Source organism: Chrysoperla carnea, chromosome 1, assembly GCF_905475395.1.
Source record: "Chrysoperla carnea chromosome 1, inChrCarn1.1, whole genome shotgun sequence".
Lineage (NCBI taxonomy): Eukaryota > Metazoa > Arthropoda > Insecta > Neuroptera > Chrysopidae > Chrysoperla > Chrysoperla carnea.
Window position 1 is genome coordinate 101,342,713 of NC_058337.1, and position 19,153 is coordinate 101,361,865.

General features: G+C 28.7%; 1 protein-coding gene across 1 annotated transcript in view; it reads left to right on the top strand.

Moving 5' to 3' along the window:
• The first annotated feature begins 391 nt into the window (after positions 1–391).
• Positions 392–19,153, top strand: part of LOC123305319 — a 38,551-nt gene continuing 19,789 nt past the window's right edge. The window contains exon 1 of the mRNA XM_044887005.1: positions 392–457. Coding sequence (XP_044742940.1) covers positions 424–457 — 34 coding nt within the window. The 5' untranslated portion in view covers positions 392–423. The remainder of the gene's footprint in view (positions 458–19,153) is intronic.

Below are 19,153 nucleotides of genomic sequence, written 5' to 3' on the forward strand. Positions count from 1 at the left end.
CACTCTAACCTTACCTAATATAAAAGGGCACATACACCCTACGCCGAAATTTAATTCGATCACGTACCTACTATCAGGACAAATTTATTAAATATCTCAATACAAATTTTCATCTCCAATTAAACCAATTAATTATTTAATTATTAAAGTCGAGAAAATATTTTAATTATCATTTTATAGCAACATATATACCTAAGTTTATAAATTAAGTTTTTAATAAACTCCATATGTAAACAATGTAGGTATATAACAATATGGTGAAGAGAAAATGAAACATAAAATTAAATCAGAATATAATAATTAGTTTAAATTCATGAAAATGAATTTTGGTGTATAAAATTTCCATTCAAATTATCATGGAAATGATATTAAAATCAATTAATTTTGTTGTAAAAGTTCATTAGCAATTATTATTAGTGCAAAATGTGGTTAAATCAATATGTTGATCATCATCAAGGTAAGATTTAAATATATAATCTAAGTATCTTTATAGACTGGGTCCTAATCTACCTGAATGTTAAGTAATAGGTAATTAGAATAATTAGTATAAGAATAACTCAGTTGTTTTTTGAGTGATAAAATAAATTGATCAAATTTATGTCAATTGACTTTTACGATGATTTTTTTTTTGTCTACAATATATCTTAAAAGAAAGTTATTGACTACGTAATGCGCGAACAGAAATTGGTTTTATAATTGCTCTTTACAATTTTTTACAATTTTTCTGTTTCTTCAAACTTCCTCATGTTTATGCCAGTAACACTCTTTTAAAAATTGTTGAAAAACAAGAAAATAGAAAACTCAAATTTGGCCCATGGTTAAAATTTCAACTTTCTTTATTTACCAAAATTACTATTATAAATAGCTGAAAGAAAAATGATTAGATCATTGCAGTTGTCGATTAAAATAACGTTTCAAATAATTTTTTACACAAAATTCCTTTTGTTTTTCGGTAACCCATAAAAAATGTTAATTAAGCCAATAATTGTTATTTTATCTACTCATAAAAAATTTTGTTTATTTTCTTATTTTAAAGCAAGTAAAAATATGTAAGAAAAATTTGGATGAAGTCATGAGCATCCAAGGTCTTCCAGATAAAAATTATTAAAGTTACAATTGAATTTCAAGTCCAGCGATTATACTCTTTACTCTATCGACATGAAATTTAGATTATTGTTAATTTTTAAATTTTTTTCATTGCACAAATTCAGGTACTTTTTCCTATTCCACTGTACCTGGAACAATGTGAACAATGACAATTGGGATAATTAACAATATTTTCGAAAAATAAAAGTGTCCAGGTCAGATAAAATATGAATACCTATAACATATCCAAATTTCAAATCGATATAGTAAAGGTTATAATCGCAGCGCTTGAAATTCAATCGTAACTTTAAAACCATTTTTCTCTAGAAAACAGATTTTCTTCATTGATTCCACCAATGAATATTTAAGAGAATTTTTAAAAAAGTTATAAAGTTTCACGCCAATCAAAAATTTGTACATAACAGCCTTAAACGAATATTTTATCGGTTATAATTCCATTAGTGAATCATTACTTCACCTAAAGAAAATTAAAAAATACCATTTTGATAATATTAGTCTTTTTTGAGTTATGAACGCAACGTACGAAGCGCAATCTTGATCACCTTTCAAACAAAAGAAACCAAATCAAAATCGGTTCATCCGTTTAGGAGTTATGATGCCACAGATACACAGATACGCTTGTCAAACTTATTACACCCTTTTTGTGTCGGAGATTAAAAAACAAACTATCTAATGTATTCAAAATTCTATCTATTAATGTAAATAAAATTTGTATTCTTTGATCATGATAATGCTCAGTTTGTATACCCAAAAACTATCCTATGTTTGTCTCTGTCTTTTGAATTATTCCCATTCATTCATATAATTAATAACATGTTTCAATAATTTTAAAAATAAAATTATTCTTTGAAGGTAACGTGAGATCAGATGTTACGTACACCATTACAGGCATATACACTACGGGTAATTACCTCAAGTAGATTGTTGACATATTTTAAAGTAGATTTTCTTTCAAACACGGCATAATTGAGTTCATTTTGTTTTTAAAATTAAATAAATTACCTTAATTTGTCTATATTTAAATTAAGAAATAAATATAGCATGAGTACTGAATAAAATTTAACTTAAGGTGTTTCGATACCAAAACGAAAGTGTTACCAAAAAACTGAAATTTTGTGTGTCACTTAAAGAGAATTTAATACGCCTTCTGTATAAATTTCGATTGTATAAGTCGATTCTCTGCTGGGTTTACGATAAATAAAGTATTAAAAACAACCCTCTTTATGTTGGTCTTTTAGTCAATATTAAATGCTTTTGAAATGTTTTACTATTTACATAAAAAATTTTTATCACTATTGCTCAAGTTTTAAGCGTTAAAATGACACCAAAATTAAAAACTGTGCATAAAAATGAAAAATTTTTTCGGTAAACACGCTGACTTTGATAGTTAATTTCTCCTAAACCATACAGAAAATCGATATGAATTTTTCACAAAAGTCCTATTCGTTATGTGCATAGTCATGGTAGGGACAATAAAAACGATGCTAGCGTTTCCAGTGAAAATTTTGACGGTAAAGGACGCTGCTATGACTAATTTGCAATTCTTTACACTAATTAATTAAACTTAATGCATTAAAAATTGTGAAAATAAGAAATCAAATTGCACAAATATTATTTTTCAAATGTAAATTATCATAATTATTTATTGAAATTTGTGAGACAATAATATTAAATTTTCTATGTAAGTCATAAATGCAATCCATACAATTATATATGCATCCATACAATTCTATAATTAAAGTAGTGTATCGTTACCATGGAAACGCCTCCTATAAAACTGACGCATGGTGCGAATAAAGGATGATTAATTGATAAATAAAATTTATAGTTCTTTTCATTTTTTCGATATCAAAATACCTAAAATATAGCCACCATCTTAAAATAAACCGATGAAATTTTTATTTACATATAATACAGGTTCAACTCAGAAATGACACTATTTTTTTTTAATTAAACAAAATTAAGAAATAAAAGACTTGAGTTGACTCGTATAGTAATTTATTTAAGAGTATGAGAATAAAGTATACTTTGTTGCAATCTGTATGCAGACGAAAATTTAAGTATTGTTGCTTTATAAATGAAATATAACACAACAACAAAATGGTCAAGTGCGAATTGCGGGAAGGAGGTTCCGCCAGGAATCATATTATACCTTTGTAAATCTGTCCCAAATTTGTTTGATGTGACAAAAAAGTATGTACCTATGGTATTACCCTTTTATGGAAAATTGATGCATATTCACCTTAGATATACCTACTTTTTCCGAGTGATCTGAGGCGACGCCGAAATATACACTTTATTTGTACCTTTTTTTTAAAATTATATTTAAAAAATTTCACAAAAAGTTTCTATTTCTCGAAATATTTAAAACTTCCGTTTAAGTTTTCATATTTGAATAAAGCCCCATAATATATATTTTCCCCAAAATTGTTAACCAACTATTAACGTTAAAATTATAAAAAAAAAAAAAGTATTTGGAATAATCATAAAGAGCTCTTTCATTTGATATATCACAGGATACACTTTGAAAAAGTGTTATTCGCGTTAATAATACTCCCAAATTACCTTAAAAATATTTTATTTGCGCTTAAATCTTTCTGTAAACTTGAAGTGATGCCCTATATCCTGTATATTTTTCAAAATTTTAGACTAAAAAATTTTCGAGCTAAAGAGGGAGAGTTAAGAGGTTAATTTTCAAATGATTTCTTCAAAATTTGCCAAACTTTTCAATTTTGAAAAATAGAAATTTTATAAATATATCTCATCTTGAACCCTTTAATTTGATGTCACATGACAAACTTGGGAAAAGTTTTTTCTTCAACTTTCTAACTTACCCTCCGACACTAAACCCTAAAGTTAAAACTTAATTGTTTATACTATGCATCTGTGAGTGGGTTATCAAACTCTATATAAATACAAAATTTCAACTTTTTTTGTCTAGAAGATTCGAATACAATTCGAATATAATGGTGTATTTTGCATTTTCGATGACGGAACCCTAAAAAGAGTAGAAAATTTAAAATTTGGTTGTACAACGGAGTGTAGGTAGTATTATGTAGTCATGTAGAGAATACTAATATGGAAATAAAAATATATGAAATACGTGGAAAGCCATCAAAGCCGGCCATACTTTTAAATTACGTGCTATATAATTTGCATGAAAGAACTTGGATCATCCAAGCTAATAGTTGTTAAAGTCTGGAGAAAAGGGTTATTTTTCTACATACTCCTAATTAATTGCATAAATTAAGCACAGACATTAAATTTTTAAAGGATCGTGGTTCCCTTTCCCTTCTTCGTAAGATTTTTCCAGCCTTTCAAGGTTGATGGTTTTGAAAACGGTTGTCACACAATTAAACTTTAATACGAGAGTCTTATATACTTACAAAAGCACATAAATATTTGTAATTGCGTTTCTTACTCGATTCGAAAATATTGGTAGTACCTTTTTTGGAGATAATTCTGTGCGTTTCAAATTTGTTGTCGATGACGTTTTTATATTTTGTATATTTTCTGAAATATTTACAATACAGTAGACCCGCAGTAATCCGGCCCCTACATAATCCGACATCCCTTGTAATCCGACATAACTATAACGATAATCACAAAGCAGATTTATTATAAATACATGAATTCTTCGTGAATGAAATTAGAAAATGATTGAAATCTTTCCACTTCGATATGTAATTTGGCGGATTACAAGGTATTCTTTTTCAAACAGTTCCGGACTACAGGGGGTTTGTAGCAGTACTCGATAGTCCGATAAATTCGATAATTCGACTTCACTTTGCAAAACGTTTGTCAGATTACGGGTTCACTGTAATATGTTCCTCTAATTAGTATTAAAAACTTCTCTTTATGTTTTGCAACTTTTTGGTGTATAAAATTTGAATCCGTTGAAGACTGCAAGGGACTTCAAAGAGGATTGTAAGCTCACACATACCGTAATCAACCGGTATAAATAATGTGAATAAAAAAAACTTATCGAGAGAACAGTACTACTTGTTTTGACCAAGTTTCATATAGATATTGATGAAAAAAACTTGTTATATACACAACAAGTGTGTAGAAAACTTGTTGTAATCAGGTCACTTGAAAATGTGACATATTATTTAAACAACAAAAAATTCAATAAACAAGATACTTCGACAGTACTGAAATTGAAAAACTAAATACAAAACATAATTTTGTTTTGGACTACATAGATTCAGATAACCAAGCATACATATTATATATCTAAAGAAACAATAATGATTTTATCAGAAAGAGATAGAGAAGCCATTTTATTCGTCATTTAACAAAATAGTTTATATACAGTTCAACCTTAGCTAGTATAACGTAGCTCAATATAACGAATTCGTCGATTTAACAATTTTTTCGTAATCCCCTTGAATTGTCCATAAGAGTCATTGCGAACATTTTTTTTGTACAAATCTTTATAACAAATTTTCATCTACCAAAAAAAAAGTGTAAATAGTTTCAACTATAAAAACAAGTGAAATTTACAAAATTTAAAAAACCCCCGACAAATGCGATTTATTCCTTGTTAACCGATTTTTGGAAACTTTGCTATAAAATGTTCTCCATCGAGTCGCTTCAGACCGTTTAGGGACTACGATGCCACTGAGAAACACACAGACGCACAGATAAACACTTCAAAACTTATAAAACTCCTTCTTAAATCATTATCAAAGTGATGGTCAAAGTCATCAGATGAGAGGAAAAGGATACTTAGAGAGCTATCATTTTTTGGGACAAATATTTGGAAATATTTTCATTGAAATTGAAATATTTGAGTTGACTTTGTTCTTTTGAATTATTATTTTAAATTACCTAATTATTTTACCATTTCACTTTTCGAAGTCAATTGAACCAGGTTTATTTGACCATTCTTTTCCATAGTAATTATTTATATGCCATGCCTTTTCCAAACTGAATTGATTTTGAAGATCATCGCCAATTTTTTAATTTTTTTCAATTTTTTAGTTCTGCGACACCGCAGACAGACACACAAACACACACACATAGCGATCAATCTTATAACACCTCTTTTTTTTTTATTTCGTGGGGTTAAAAAAGTGTAAATATCTCTACTTAACGAATTTTTTCAACCCAAAATCTTTATATAACGTTCCCACCAATATATGACCCTTAATCCCATAGTATGTGATTGATGTTGCGACAGGTTCCGACACGTTTTTTTCGTAAAATAATCATTATTGTTTGATAGAAACTAATGTAAACACCGCTGCACGTCACAATTGATAAAGATTCAAGTTGCCATGGTTCAGAAACGTAAAAGGTGTTCAGATGTTCCTTATCAGTCGCAGAAAAGCGAAACAACATTGATAACCTCTTTATAAGAAATTTTAGACAAACCTCACCTCAATATAACAAGCCTCAGCTTAACGAATTACTTGATATAACAAAGACTTACTTGTTCCCTTCTGATTTGTTATATCGAGGTTACACTGTATTACCTACTTCAAACTGAATCAATTATCTCGTAAAATAGTTCATGGAATCTATGTTTATTATGCTTTTTCATTCTAAAAAAAAGCCACAATTTATAATGAGAAAAATTGCTATGTCCTCATTCAAAGTAATAATAATTCTAGGAGTCTATTTTTCTCAAATTTTAGTTTGCATATGAACAAATTTACGAATTAATTTTTTTTTATATTTGGAATTTATTTTAGAGACGTATTCTAAACAATGTAAGTTATCTAGCAAATAATTTTTTTTTCGATTTAAGGATCAACGAGCGCCAGGGAAATTTTGGATAAAGGACTTGATTTTTTTTATATGAAGTTGGACTAAGCGTAAATAAATTCTGAAAATTTAAGGGGGGTGGGGGTTGCCTGATTATTTATGGGAAAACGGTAGATGGATGATATGTTTTCATAGATTTCTCCAAAACTAAACGATGGAAATTAAAAAAATTAAAATTATTATTCAAAACAAAAAAAAAACCTTTTTGTCCGACTAATTAAGCACGTTAAGCAATTTCAACTTTGATGGTGAATTATGTTATAACTCATGTCAATATAAGACGAAAAGTAAGAATACAATTTTTCCATATCTGGAGTTATTTTAAAAATATCGAAAATTGAAAATTTTGTTTAATAAGTTAGGTTTCGATTTTTCGTAAACCAAGGCAGATATCGAAAAATTTTATTCTTATTTTTCGTCTATATCATAGATAATAAATATTTTTATTATAATTGGTTGTCTATGGTCTATATTCATGAATATATAACAAAATTCATCATCAAAGATGAAAATAATTTCAACCACAAGTCTAAACTTGCCTTGGCGCTCGTACTACCTTAATAATAGATACACAATATGAAAATCGAATATGAATATCAAATATCCATATTTGAAGAGTTCTCTGTAATTCTGTATCCAATCTAAAAACATATATATGTAAATTATGTTTATCTATGTTTGTAGTGGGAGTTTATGAATAATTTTTCGTTTAATTTTCACTGAATTTATTTTTTCATACATAAATTAAAAGCAATTAGTTACTAACTACTTAATAACTATTAAAATCGAATTCACTATGATATTAATACTAATAAAAAAATTTTTGCCTTATAAGGATGCACATTTATGAAAATTATGATAATATAAAAGTTTAAATGATATTGAATGATTTAAGAATGAAAAAATAAATGTTGAATTTAAAGTTTAACAAGTGAAAACAAAAAATTTACTAAGTTAATTGTAGAAATACTCTGTATAGAAAGTGTTTACGAAAGTATTTTCTAGAATTTTTTTTCGTTTTTCGAGAATGTTTTACAAGACCATTAATTGAAGCTACCTGAAACTTATCAACTCACTATCTTTTATTGTTCTGGAGAAAATGGACATCAAAGTTTTGTCCTAAATTGCGATCTCACGGATAAACAGTGCCGTTTACGAAAAAATGTTTCAAACGAAATGTGTTAATTTGTTTTTAAGCAACATTTAAACTACTGTTCTATCTCCAACGGTTTACAAAATGAGCCCTACGGACCCAAGACCCACTTGGGCTATTTACGAATTTAGCCTCACTTTTTAAGTCCTGAGTATGCTATAAAAATATCAGCTTGATATCTAATTTCGATTTTGAGTTATCGTGTCCACAGACAGACGTACAGGTGGACAGATAACCGGAAATGGACTAATTAGGTGATTTTATGAACACCTTTACCAAAATTTTATATTTTTAAGCATTACTAACTCGATTACAAACTTAGTATACCTTGATATATATTACACCTATACTGGGTATAAAAAGTGATAAAGAGCATGTTATACATCGGACTAAATGGGAAATATAGATCTTTATTTATCAAAATCGGTATACTAAGCAACTTTTTCTAATAATTTTTTTCGATAGAAATGTTTTGAAATTTGTAACATAATTCATAAAAAACTTTAATGTTTTTGTACAAACAGTAGGTACAATAACACTTACGTAATTTTAAGAATGCATTAGTGTAGTTGCCAAAAATAATTGTATTTAAAATTACGTTTGAAGATGGTTATTATTATTATAAGTGAAATTGAGGTCAATCTTTTATTTGTAAATATCAAACAGTATAGAATAGATTTGGCAAGTTTAGTTTGCGGTTTCGATATAAATTAAATTTCATTCATTTTTCGCCAATTATTTTTTAAATTTAATTCTAATAATACACTAACGTGAGTTTCTGCAGTGAATATCTATGGAATAAACTAGACGGGTAAAGGCCATCGAAACATGTACTAGAAAAAGTACTCGGAAATTATGTATCGCAATTTTAAAAAACTTAAGAAGTAATTGTGGTTTTAAAAATTCAACAAGCATTTTCAATAAAATCTTGTACACATTTATTTCCGAAATAAATATTCAAAATTATCAAATAAAAATTTAGTGATGCAATAACAGTCGCGTTGCATTAATATTCATCGATTTTATTTCTACTCAATAAAAATGTGTATTTTTGTTATGTTATGATACATAAAAAAATTTAGATACAAAAATACTTAAAAGCATATCAAAAATACATTATTGCATTCAAATATAGGTATACTATTTATCATGCATTGAAAACCCAAAAATCATAAATATATACATCTAGTATTATTGCACTTGTCTCTCCAAAGATGTTACTCTATTATCAAATAATATATTAAGCCTCAGATATTAATAATAACAAGTGAAAACAAACAATTGACTGAGTTAATTGTTGAAATACCATGCATAGTCAGTGTTGATTTCTTTATCACATTACACAAACAAACATGTGACACACACATAACTAATAATCAAGTATAGTACATATTATAAAATTTCCGCCTAATTGGCGCCCTCACGAGTAAACAGTGATGTTTACGAAAAAATGTTTCAAAAAAAGTTGTTTAATTTTTTATAAGGAACATTTTTTACATTTAAACTTTTGTTCTATCTCTAACGGTTTAGAAGATGGGTCCTACGGACCCAAGACCCAATTGACCTATGATGCTCATTAACGAACTTGACCTCACTTTTTACGTCCTGAGTACGCTGTAAAAATTTCAGCTCGATATCTTTTTTCGTTTTTGAGTTATCGTGTCCACAGACGGACGGACAACCGGAAATGGACTAATTAGGTGATTTTATGAACACCTATGACAAAATTTTTTTCCTAGCATCGTTATTTTTAAGTGTTACAAACTTTGGACTAAACTTAATATACTATGTGTATTTCATATATACACGGTATAAAATACTGCGATTGCGTTAAATAAAAACTAAAAAAAAAAAAGTAGTCAAGTAGTTTAGATACGAACAGTCGGGGTGCATTATTAAGAAAATTTGTGATCCCTAAAATTTTCCCTTAAAATTGATTGCTGTCCCGCAAAATAGTTTTTCTCGAACACTGTTTACCAGCTCGCATTAAACATGTCAACAAATGTTAATCATTTTGTTTACATCAAATTAAAATATTTCTAAGTGCATTTACCTGTAAAAATTTATAAATATAATATCGCGTACAGTGGTAATCATTATTTAAACAAGTGAAAACAAACAATTGACTGAGTTAAATGTTGAAATAACGTGTACAGTTACACTTTCACATGTCACATACATACATATCACACATACATAACTGATATTTACATATAATACATACTATACAATTTGCGCCCTCACAGGTAAACAGTGATGCTTAAGAAAAAATGTTTCAAACAAAAGTTGTTAATTTTTTTATAAGGAACCTCGTATGTGTGTAAACTTTTGTTCTATCTCTAACGGATTACAAAAGATGGGTCCTACGGACACAAAACCCAATTAACCTATGTTGCTCATTTACGAACTCGACCTCACTTTTTACGTCCTGAGTACGCTGTAAAAATTTCAGCTTGATATTTTTTTTCGTTTTTTTTTTTAGTTATCGTGTTCACAGACGGACGGACGAACTAACAACCGGAAATTAACTAATTAGGTGATTTTATGAACACCTATACCAAAATTTTGTTCGTAGCATCAGTTAAGCGTTACATACTTGAGACTAAACTTAGTATACCTTGATATATATTACATGTGTATATAGATGGTATAAAAACTATGAAAATGATTTTACTAAAACATGAAGTTATTATTTAATATGTATTTAATGTATATTTGTCATGCAAATTATCATGAAAATTATTTCCTTGTAAAAAGAAAGTACAACTTTTTTTTTACATAGGTATAATTATTATATGAATAGAAAAACTTTCAATAGGTAATGTTTATTATATTGAGAACATTTTTCTTTTATTATTATTATTATTTTTATTATTATTACAAGTATGTAAAGTTAATTAATTTAACTGCATTGAAAATTTATAGGTATAATCAGGGTCGGATTTATTTTTCCCTCTCCTTTTAACTGCTGCTCCCTTATTTTTAGCCTTGGTTAATCTAACTGCGACCTTTTTGTTGTATTTCCTGAAAACTTGTTCGCATCTTTTACCTGTTTATACCATTCATATATGTAATATACAAGATATACTAAGTTTAGTCCCAAGTTTGTACGAACAAAATTTTGGTATAGGTGTTCATATAATCACCTAATTAATCCATTTTCGGTTGTCCCTCCGTCTCTCAACACGATAACTCAAAAAGATATCAAGCTGAAATTTTAACAGCGTACTCAGGACGTAAAAATTGAGGTCGAGTTTGTAAATAAGCAACATAGGTCAATTGGGTCTTATAAACCGTTAGAGATAGGACAAAAGTTTAAATGTAAAAAATGTTCCTTATAAATAAATAAACAACTTTTGTTTGAAACATTTTTTCGTAAGCATCACTGTTTACCCGTGAGGAATATCATTTATGGATGTGTGGTGACATGTATGTATGTGTTATGTGATAGAGCCATCAACACTGTCTATACTTGGTATTTCAACAATTAACTCAGTAATTGTTTGTTTTCACTTGTTTTACTTATTTTTTCCATGTTCCAGAAAATTATACTTGCTTAATAAAATAATAATAGAAAAACTTTAGTTTCAAGCTTAATTTCATTTATCAAGGATTTTTCCAGAAGGTTAAAGGAAATTTTATAATGTTTTTGCCGCTCTTGTGCCAAGGCGTTATTGACGTAGACCATAATCAGCCTCTTTAGATCCATATACATCAAAATGAACTCTCATTTCTCCTGGTCACGCTATAACTTGAGAACGGATGGAACAATTTTCTAATACTTTTTTTTCTTTATTATTGTCAGGAGAAGATTCTTATGAAAGTAAAAAGGAAGTTGAGCGGAACATTAGAAAATTTTAGACAAAATATTAAATGCAATAAATGGTGGAAACGCATATAAGTAATGCATTATATATCCTTATTAAATGTACTTATATATTTATTTGCGCTTCCACCATATTTATCTAGTATTATGACCAGGTGTTTGAAGTTCAAGATGTAATAGTAAAATTTGCGTTTAGCGGGCGGGCTAAGTAGGGGGTGGGATTGCGGGTAGACTTAACAGACTTAATAATCACTGATCAATAGTTACAATTAAGTAAATTGTTGGTAAAACAACTCGGTCATCTAGTAATTCAATAAATAAGCGTCTTTTTTTCGTTAACTTTCGAAATGCGTCGATTCCAGGAGGATCCTGGTAAATATATAAACATCCATTTTGGATTTATTTTGAAGAATGAATTTTATTATTAATTCCTATAAGAAAAATTGTTTCATTCTTTTAAACTATCTTTCTAATTTTTGTAACTATAAGTTTAAATTTTTTAACCAAAAATTAAATATAAAAGCTAGTATCTACTATAGTTGCAACCTTTTACCTTTAACTGGTAAATTTTTATAAACAAATTAAGGGGCTTAAATTAACAAATTTTCCTATTTAACAAATATCTTTGGAATATTTTAAATATTGCATTTTTTCATGCAGTTTCGATTTTTTTTTTTTTTTTTTTTTTGATTACCACTAAACGGGTAAACAAAACCAAAACTGATACTCGAGTCGAAAAAAACAAAAATGCAAATTTTTACATACTTTTTGGAAACTAGCAATGTAAGCTATTACAGTTTGAGTTTTGTTTTTTGTTGCAATTTGAGTTTTGTTTTTGTTTGTCCATTTAATGGAAAACATGTCATTCTCTTATATTTTCTTTGGTTTTTATTCCCGTAATTCCACATGATAATATTCGGGCCCCTGCTTAGCTTACATGAAATGTATTATCCTTAAGGACATTCGTGTTCACGAGAAAGCCTTTTCTTTCTTTCTCCTTTTAATTTTTTCTTGGTTATATCAACGTTATTTATTTATTTTTTTTAGAAAAAATTACAAATTAGAATATAAACTAAACGTTAAGTCAAAATTTTCTAAATAACACTCAATTAATTTAAAAATTTGGTAAGATAAATTGTTTGACGTTGTGACTGTAGAGTAATTAATAATATAATATAAGATAAATGAGCTTCTTTCCTATATATAGCATTGACAAGTTCTAAATTTTTAAAATAACACATGTGTTTCACCATAATTTTGTAATGTTCCGTACCGTTCAATTATTTTTAATACTATAGATGATATTTACACACTCAGCTAAAGTTGTATCCCTTGTAGCTTCTAATTTTGCGCTTTGTATTGAGAGTTTAAAGGTAGAACCGTACTTGAATGCTAAAAATGAATTTACAATAACACAATTTTTCTGGTTTGAGTCTTTTTAATCGAGTGATTCACTATCAAAACAAAAATGAAACTTTTGGAAAACTTTTCGGAAGCTGAAAGAAATCTGACTTCTTTCAAACCTTTAGATATATTTAGTTTTATTAAACATGCCAATAAATACCATTCTTCCTTTATTTATCTGGTCGCCAATATTAATCTGGTTTTTGTTGGTTGATAATGTTCGCAAATACTGAATTTTGAATTTAATTTAACCGTTGAAAAACAGTTACTTACGTGGATAAAAAAATTGTTTTAAAAATTAAAAGTAAAAACCAATAATTTTGACTGAGTTAATTGTTGAAATACCATGTACAGACAGTGTTGATTAGCGAATTTTTTTTTTTTTTTTTTTTTACTTCATGTACTTTTCTACATGTAAGTAAAGAAAGGTAGTCACTTTTAGATAGCCACATTCGTCTATATAAAGCACGACTGTGGGATTACACACATATCACTGATATTCTCATACATACTAATAATGTTCTAACCTAATTTGTGCCCTCACGGGAAACAGTGATGTTAACGAAAAAATGTTTCAAGCAAAAGTTGTTTATTTTTTTATAAGAAACATTTTGTACTTTGAAATTTTGGTTCTATCTCTAACGGTTTACAAGATATGGCCTACGGACCCAAGGCTCAATTGACCTTTGTAACTCATTTACAGACTCAACCTCACTTTTTCCATCCTGAACACATTCTAGAAATTTCAGCTTGATATCTTTTTTCGTTTTTGAATTATCGTGTTTACGAGCAGACAGGTGGACAGCTATTCAGAGGAACAACCGGAAATAGATTTAACGAACACCTTTACCAAAATTTTGATCGTAGTAACAATATTTTTAAGCGTTACAAACTTGGGACTAAACTTATTATACCTTAATATATTTCATATTTACATGGTATGATTTTTTGTATAACCCGAAGAACAGGAGTTATATTTAGTAGTATTTTTGACACACACTTGAATTATTTACACAAATAGAAAACATTTAAAAAAATTACATGCATAAATAACAAAATTCAAAAAAAGAATACATTTTGTATTATGTAAAAACAAAGTGTAGTGCCCCGAGTTGCAGTAAAATAAATGTAAAAAAAAATTAAAATAAAAAAACCCGACTGCGTAGGAAGTGAACCAAAATGCGTAAAAAATAACCTCTAATTAAAAATTGAAAAAAAAAACAATTCCAGCAGTCTACATAGCGACTATAATAGTGTAGAGTCATTACTGGAAAGATTTGAGCTGGGCAAAAGTTTTTAATGGGTCCCGACTGTTAAAGTCGCTAGCTAAATTTTTTACGCATTTTAATTCACTTTTCACTCAGTCGAGTTTCTTGATTTTTTAATTAATTTTTTTATTGTAAGTTTTACTATAATAAATGCACGTATGGTACCTTTTAAAAATATGAATTTAGGAGCCTCTGGAGCTAGCAACTTAATAGATGGCTAAATTAAATAAAAAACTTGAATTGTTGAAATGGAATTGAAGGTGTCGGACAATTTTTTTAATGTCTGTATAATATACTTTATTCTTTAAAAATATGGTAATCCTTAGACATTTGAACAAAACATTTCATACATAAGGGAAGATGTAGTACCTCTAGAATCAAAATTTACATTTATATTTTATTAAGTGCCAATGCATTAATATAAATTGTCTCTGCTTATATTTTATTTATTTATATATTTACTATTTTATTTATTTATAATTAAAAATGTACAACTTTACGTTTAGAAGCAGCTCGTATCAGAATTTATCTAACCAATTGCCTAACTCTTTTGGTCTACTACTACTTTGGTAGTCCAGAAAAAACTGTCGATATCTTAGCCTAACCGATGCACAACTTTTTAAGTTTTTGATACACATTACTGTCAACTCCTTACTCTAATATATAACGCATGTATTATACATAAAATCCTTCCTCGTGAATCACTCTTTCCATTAAAAGAAAACCGCATCAAAATCCGTTGGGCAGTTTTAAAGATTTAAGCATACATAGGGACATGATAAGTACATACAGCGGGAAGCAACTTTGTTTTTAACATAAACAATCATATTCAATGGTTAAAACAATCAAAATTTTTTACTTTTTTCGCAAAAAAAATTTATTTGTGGGATCATTTTAAATTTAATTTTCTTCTTTGAGTGAAAAATAATATCAAAATTTAATCAGTATATACAAAATTCTACGAAGGTCATATGCCCATTATGGGTAAACTGGATACACACTTGTTGATGTTTACTTGGGAGTGCAAAACCACATTGATAACCAGTCTTCAGCCTGTCTATATTCTAATAAAATACCTCATTTCAATACAAATATACACTGAATGATTTAAAGTACATTTAATTCTTGGTACTACATCCTACCCTAGTTAGTATTAAATAATGTGAACACGTTTTGTGGATAATTTTAAATAATAAATAAAGTTATCTACCATCAATTCTCTATGCAGAAATAAAATAGTCCATTGCAAACTTTAATATACGAAGATAGGAAAAAGTTTAATTTTTTTTTTATAAAAATGCTACATATTAGGACAAAGTAGTGAATATCGTACCGTCCGATTAATCGTACCGCTGCAATATATTGAAAAAAGAGATGAAAATATTTTTATACAGAATGTTCGATTTACATCTAGGCATATAAATATCATTAGTATGACAGAGTACATGCATTAAGCAATTCATCTACGTGAGAGATATTATACATATATGTTGAAGCTTCGATATGCGTTGAGATAGTTGTAAGACGCTTGGAGGGTGGGAGTTTCTTAGTTTCATAGATGAACTACAACAGATAAGCCACGATACAAGTCACTTTTGTAATTTCATATAACATCTATAATACCTATTACTTAGATGCATTGCTTAACGCATGTACGCTGTCATACTCGTGATATTTATATTCCTAGATGTAAATCGAACATTCTGTATATTCAATACTAACTTAATCATTGCATTTTGTGATACGGTTCAGTTTAGCGCAGCTTATTTCTTGAAATACTTGGTGAAATGTGTGCTCATCATCAAACAAAGGTTGCTGTGAAATTTTACTCGTCACCAAAAAAAATGATTTGTGCTCATACAAACAAATTAAGAATGAACGAGCGCCAGGGCAATTTTGGATAAATGGAATGATTTTTTTTTTAAATATGAAGTTGTACTAAGTCTAAATCAATTCTGAAAATTTTAAAGGAGGGGGTTGCCCGGTTACTTAAATCAATAAATGACAAAAAAAAATTTCAAAAGTAGGCATGTTTAACAATCTTATGGGAAAATGGTAGATAGATGATATATTTTCATAGATTTCTCCAAAACTAGTCGGTGAAAATTAAAAAAACCCGTTGTTTGCGGCTAATTAAGGATGTATGAGCACGGTAGTGAAGACACATATTCAATTTGATGGTGAATTATGTTATAACTTGACAATATAAGACGAAAAGTAAAATTTCGATATCTGAAGTAATTTTCAAAAAATTAAAAATTTTGTTTAATTTTTTAGCTTTCGAAATTCGGACAACCAAAGCAGATATTGAAAAATTTTATTTTTATTTTTCGTCTACATTCATGAAGTTATAACAAAATTAATAATCAAAATTTAAAATAAGGTACAAATAATTTCAACCACAAGTCTAAACTGGCCTTGGCGCTCGTACTATCTTAATACAGAGGAATATTTTTTAATATTTCCTTATAGAAATGATTTTATTCTATTCATCTTGTCGATTATCCATCGTTTTGATAACTCACTGATCTCCATTTACAAATAACTATACGTCATGTTATCTCATCAAGCTGCAAAAAGTGCTGTATCGACTTTAAATAATTGATATTAAAATATAAAACTTTTTTTGGTGATATCAGGATCGAATTTGTCGTTTTTAATTCCTTATATAAACTAAATGAAATATTTATAATTATAGCGAAAAAATTCGATGTTTGGTTTGCAATAGGAATATACATTTTGTGCATCCCTGAATCCATTTCGACTTGTTTTAGCGTGGAGTCTGTATGTAGAATATTTAAATAATACAGATACAAATAACCTCTGGCTTCTAGTTTTACTAGAAAATTAGAAAATTTTCAGATTTCAATAGAAATATCCATTTTGGCTAGCCCATATGATTTCATCTTGACTAGTTTATACAAGTGAGTCATGTTGAGCTCACATCAAATTTATCCCACTTTATCAGCGATTATAGCTCGTTTAACTTAAAGAGATTAATATTACTCTTTTCAATACGACAAATGTTTTCGGCTCCTCTAATATCGGTCATCATTTCTTGGAAAGTTTCTTTTACCCATTTTAGAATATCAATGTTTGTTAATCGCGTAAAAAGGGCGGGAGAGTCTGGCTGTGAACACACCGATCCATTATAACCACTCGAGGCAATGCCGTATAACTTAAAGTTTACTATAAACGGTCCTCCAGAATCGCCTACACAAACTGCTCCTCCGTTTGAATCCTTATTTAATGCACAAAACTTTCGCTCTGTTAATGAGTCACGCAGATTTTCATGTTCAAAATAATCTCTTCTGCATTCCTCTTGGGAAAGAATTTGAATTTTTGTATGTTGTAGAATCGGAGCTCGGCTCTGCCGATTATGTTCATCCTAAAATACGAATAGAAAGCTTTGCTTGCTTTTTGTTTCAATTTTGATAAACTAAAAATAATACTCACAATAAATGGACTTACTATACCCCAACCAATTACTGTTCCTATATTATTTGCAGCAATACGATCGGACTCACATGCTAACTGTATCGAATTAATTTGTTTTGATGTATAAAGTGGTTTTTCTAGCTGAAAAATGTAAAAGCCGTTGGTATACTGATCAGATTTTAAAAGAATTCTTAGCATAGGAGTTGCCTTAGCCAAGCGGGTTCCCTCAAAGATTGAAAAATAACACATTTTTCTTAAAATCGAATATTGCATTTTAGTTTTCCAAAAATTTTTCTTCCGAAAACTAGTACGAGTACTTTTTTACTTAAAACTGAGCAAGAAATACAAAAGTATTTTTTATTTTCAAAAAATTCAACATTTTGTACTTTGCACCCAAACCCCCCCCCCTTCAACACAACTAGTTTATCTGTCGATTTTTCCCATTAATGAACTTGACCTTTCAAATACCAAAACCCTCCTTGATACCTAAGTATACCAAAAATCCTCTGGGCGCTTTTGATTCAAGTAACTGTACTAATATTTCGAATTTAGGTCGATCAGATAAAGAGTGATGTTTTTGCTCTGCTATCTCAAAAGTGTTGGGAGTAATCTAATCACTCTTAATATAAGCAACATATATTTTCTTCTAAGAGGAAAATTACGTCGAATAATTTTAGCAATCGTTGGTCGATAGGGACTGCAATTTTATTATTACTTTGGTAGAACTGTACCTTTAACATTGCAATGTCATAGTCACTATATGGTAAGTTTTTCTGAAACAAAGGATGCCCAACCGCCTTAATTATATGTATCTTTGTTCCATTTTTACGATAGCCATTTTTAACTGTTCCAGCTCGTATGAAACTGTATGTTGACACATCGATTTTATGATTATGCTTATCAAAGAGACAATGAGCAGCAGTTATTATGATTGTAGGTGTAAATATTGAGCCAGCACAATCAATCCATTTGTCCTCCGTTGCTATATCGCTTGAAACCCAACCAATTATCGTTATCCAGACCTGATAGAATAAATTTTTATTTATATACAAAACAATTTAGTGAGATATTCTATACCATATAAGGATACTGCTCTATAGTTGCGTCTTCACCGTTTGCAATTCGATTATTTGTTGACATTTGTGGATTCAATGCAGCAGTGGTTAGGCCACCATCTTAAGAAAC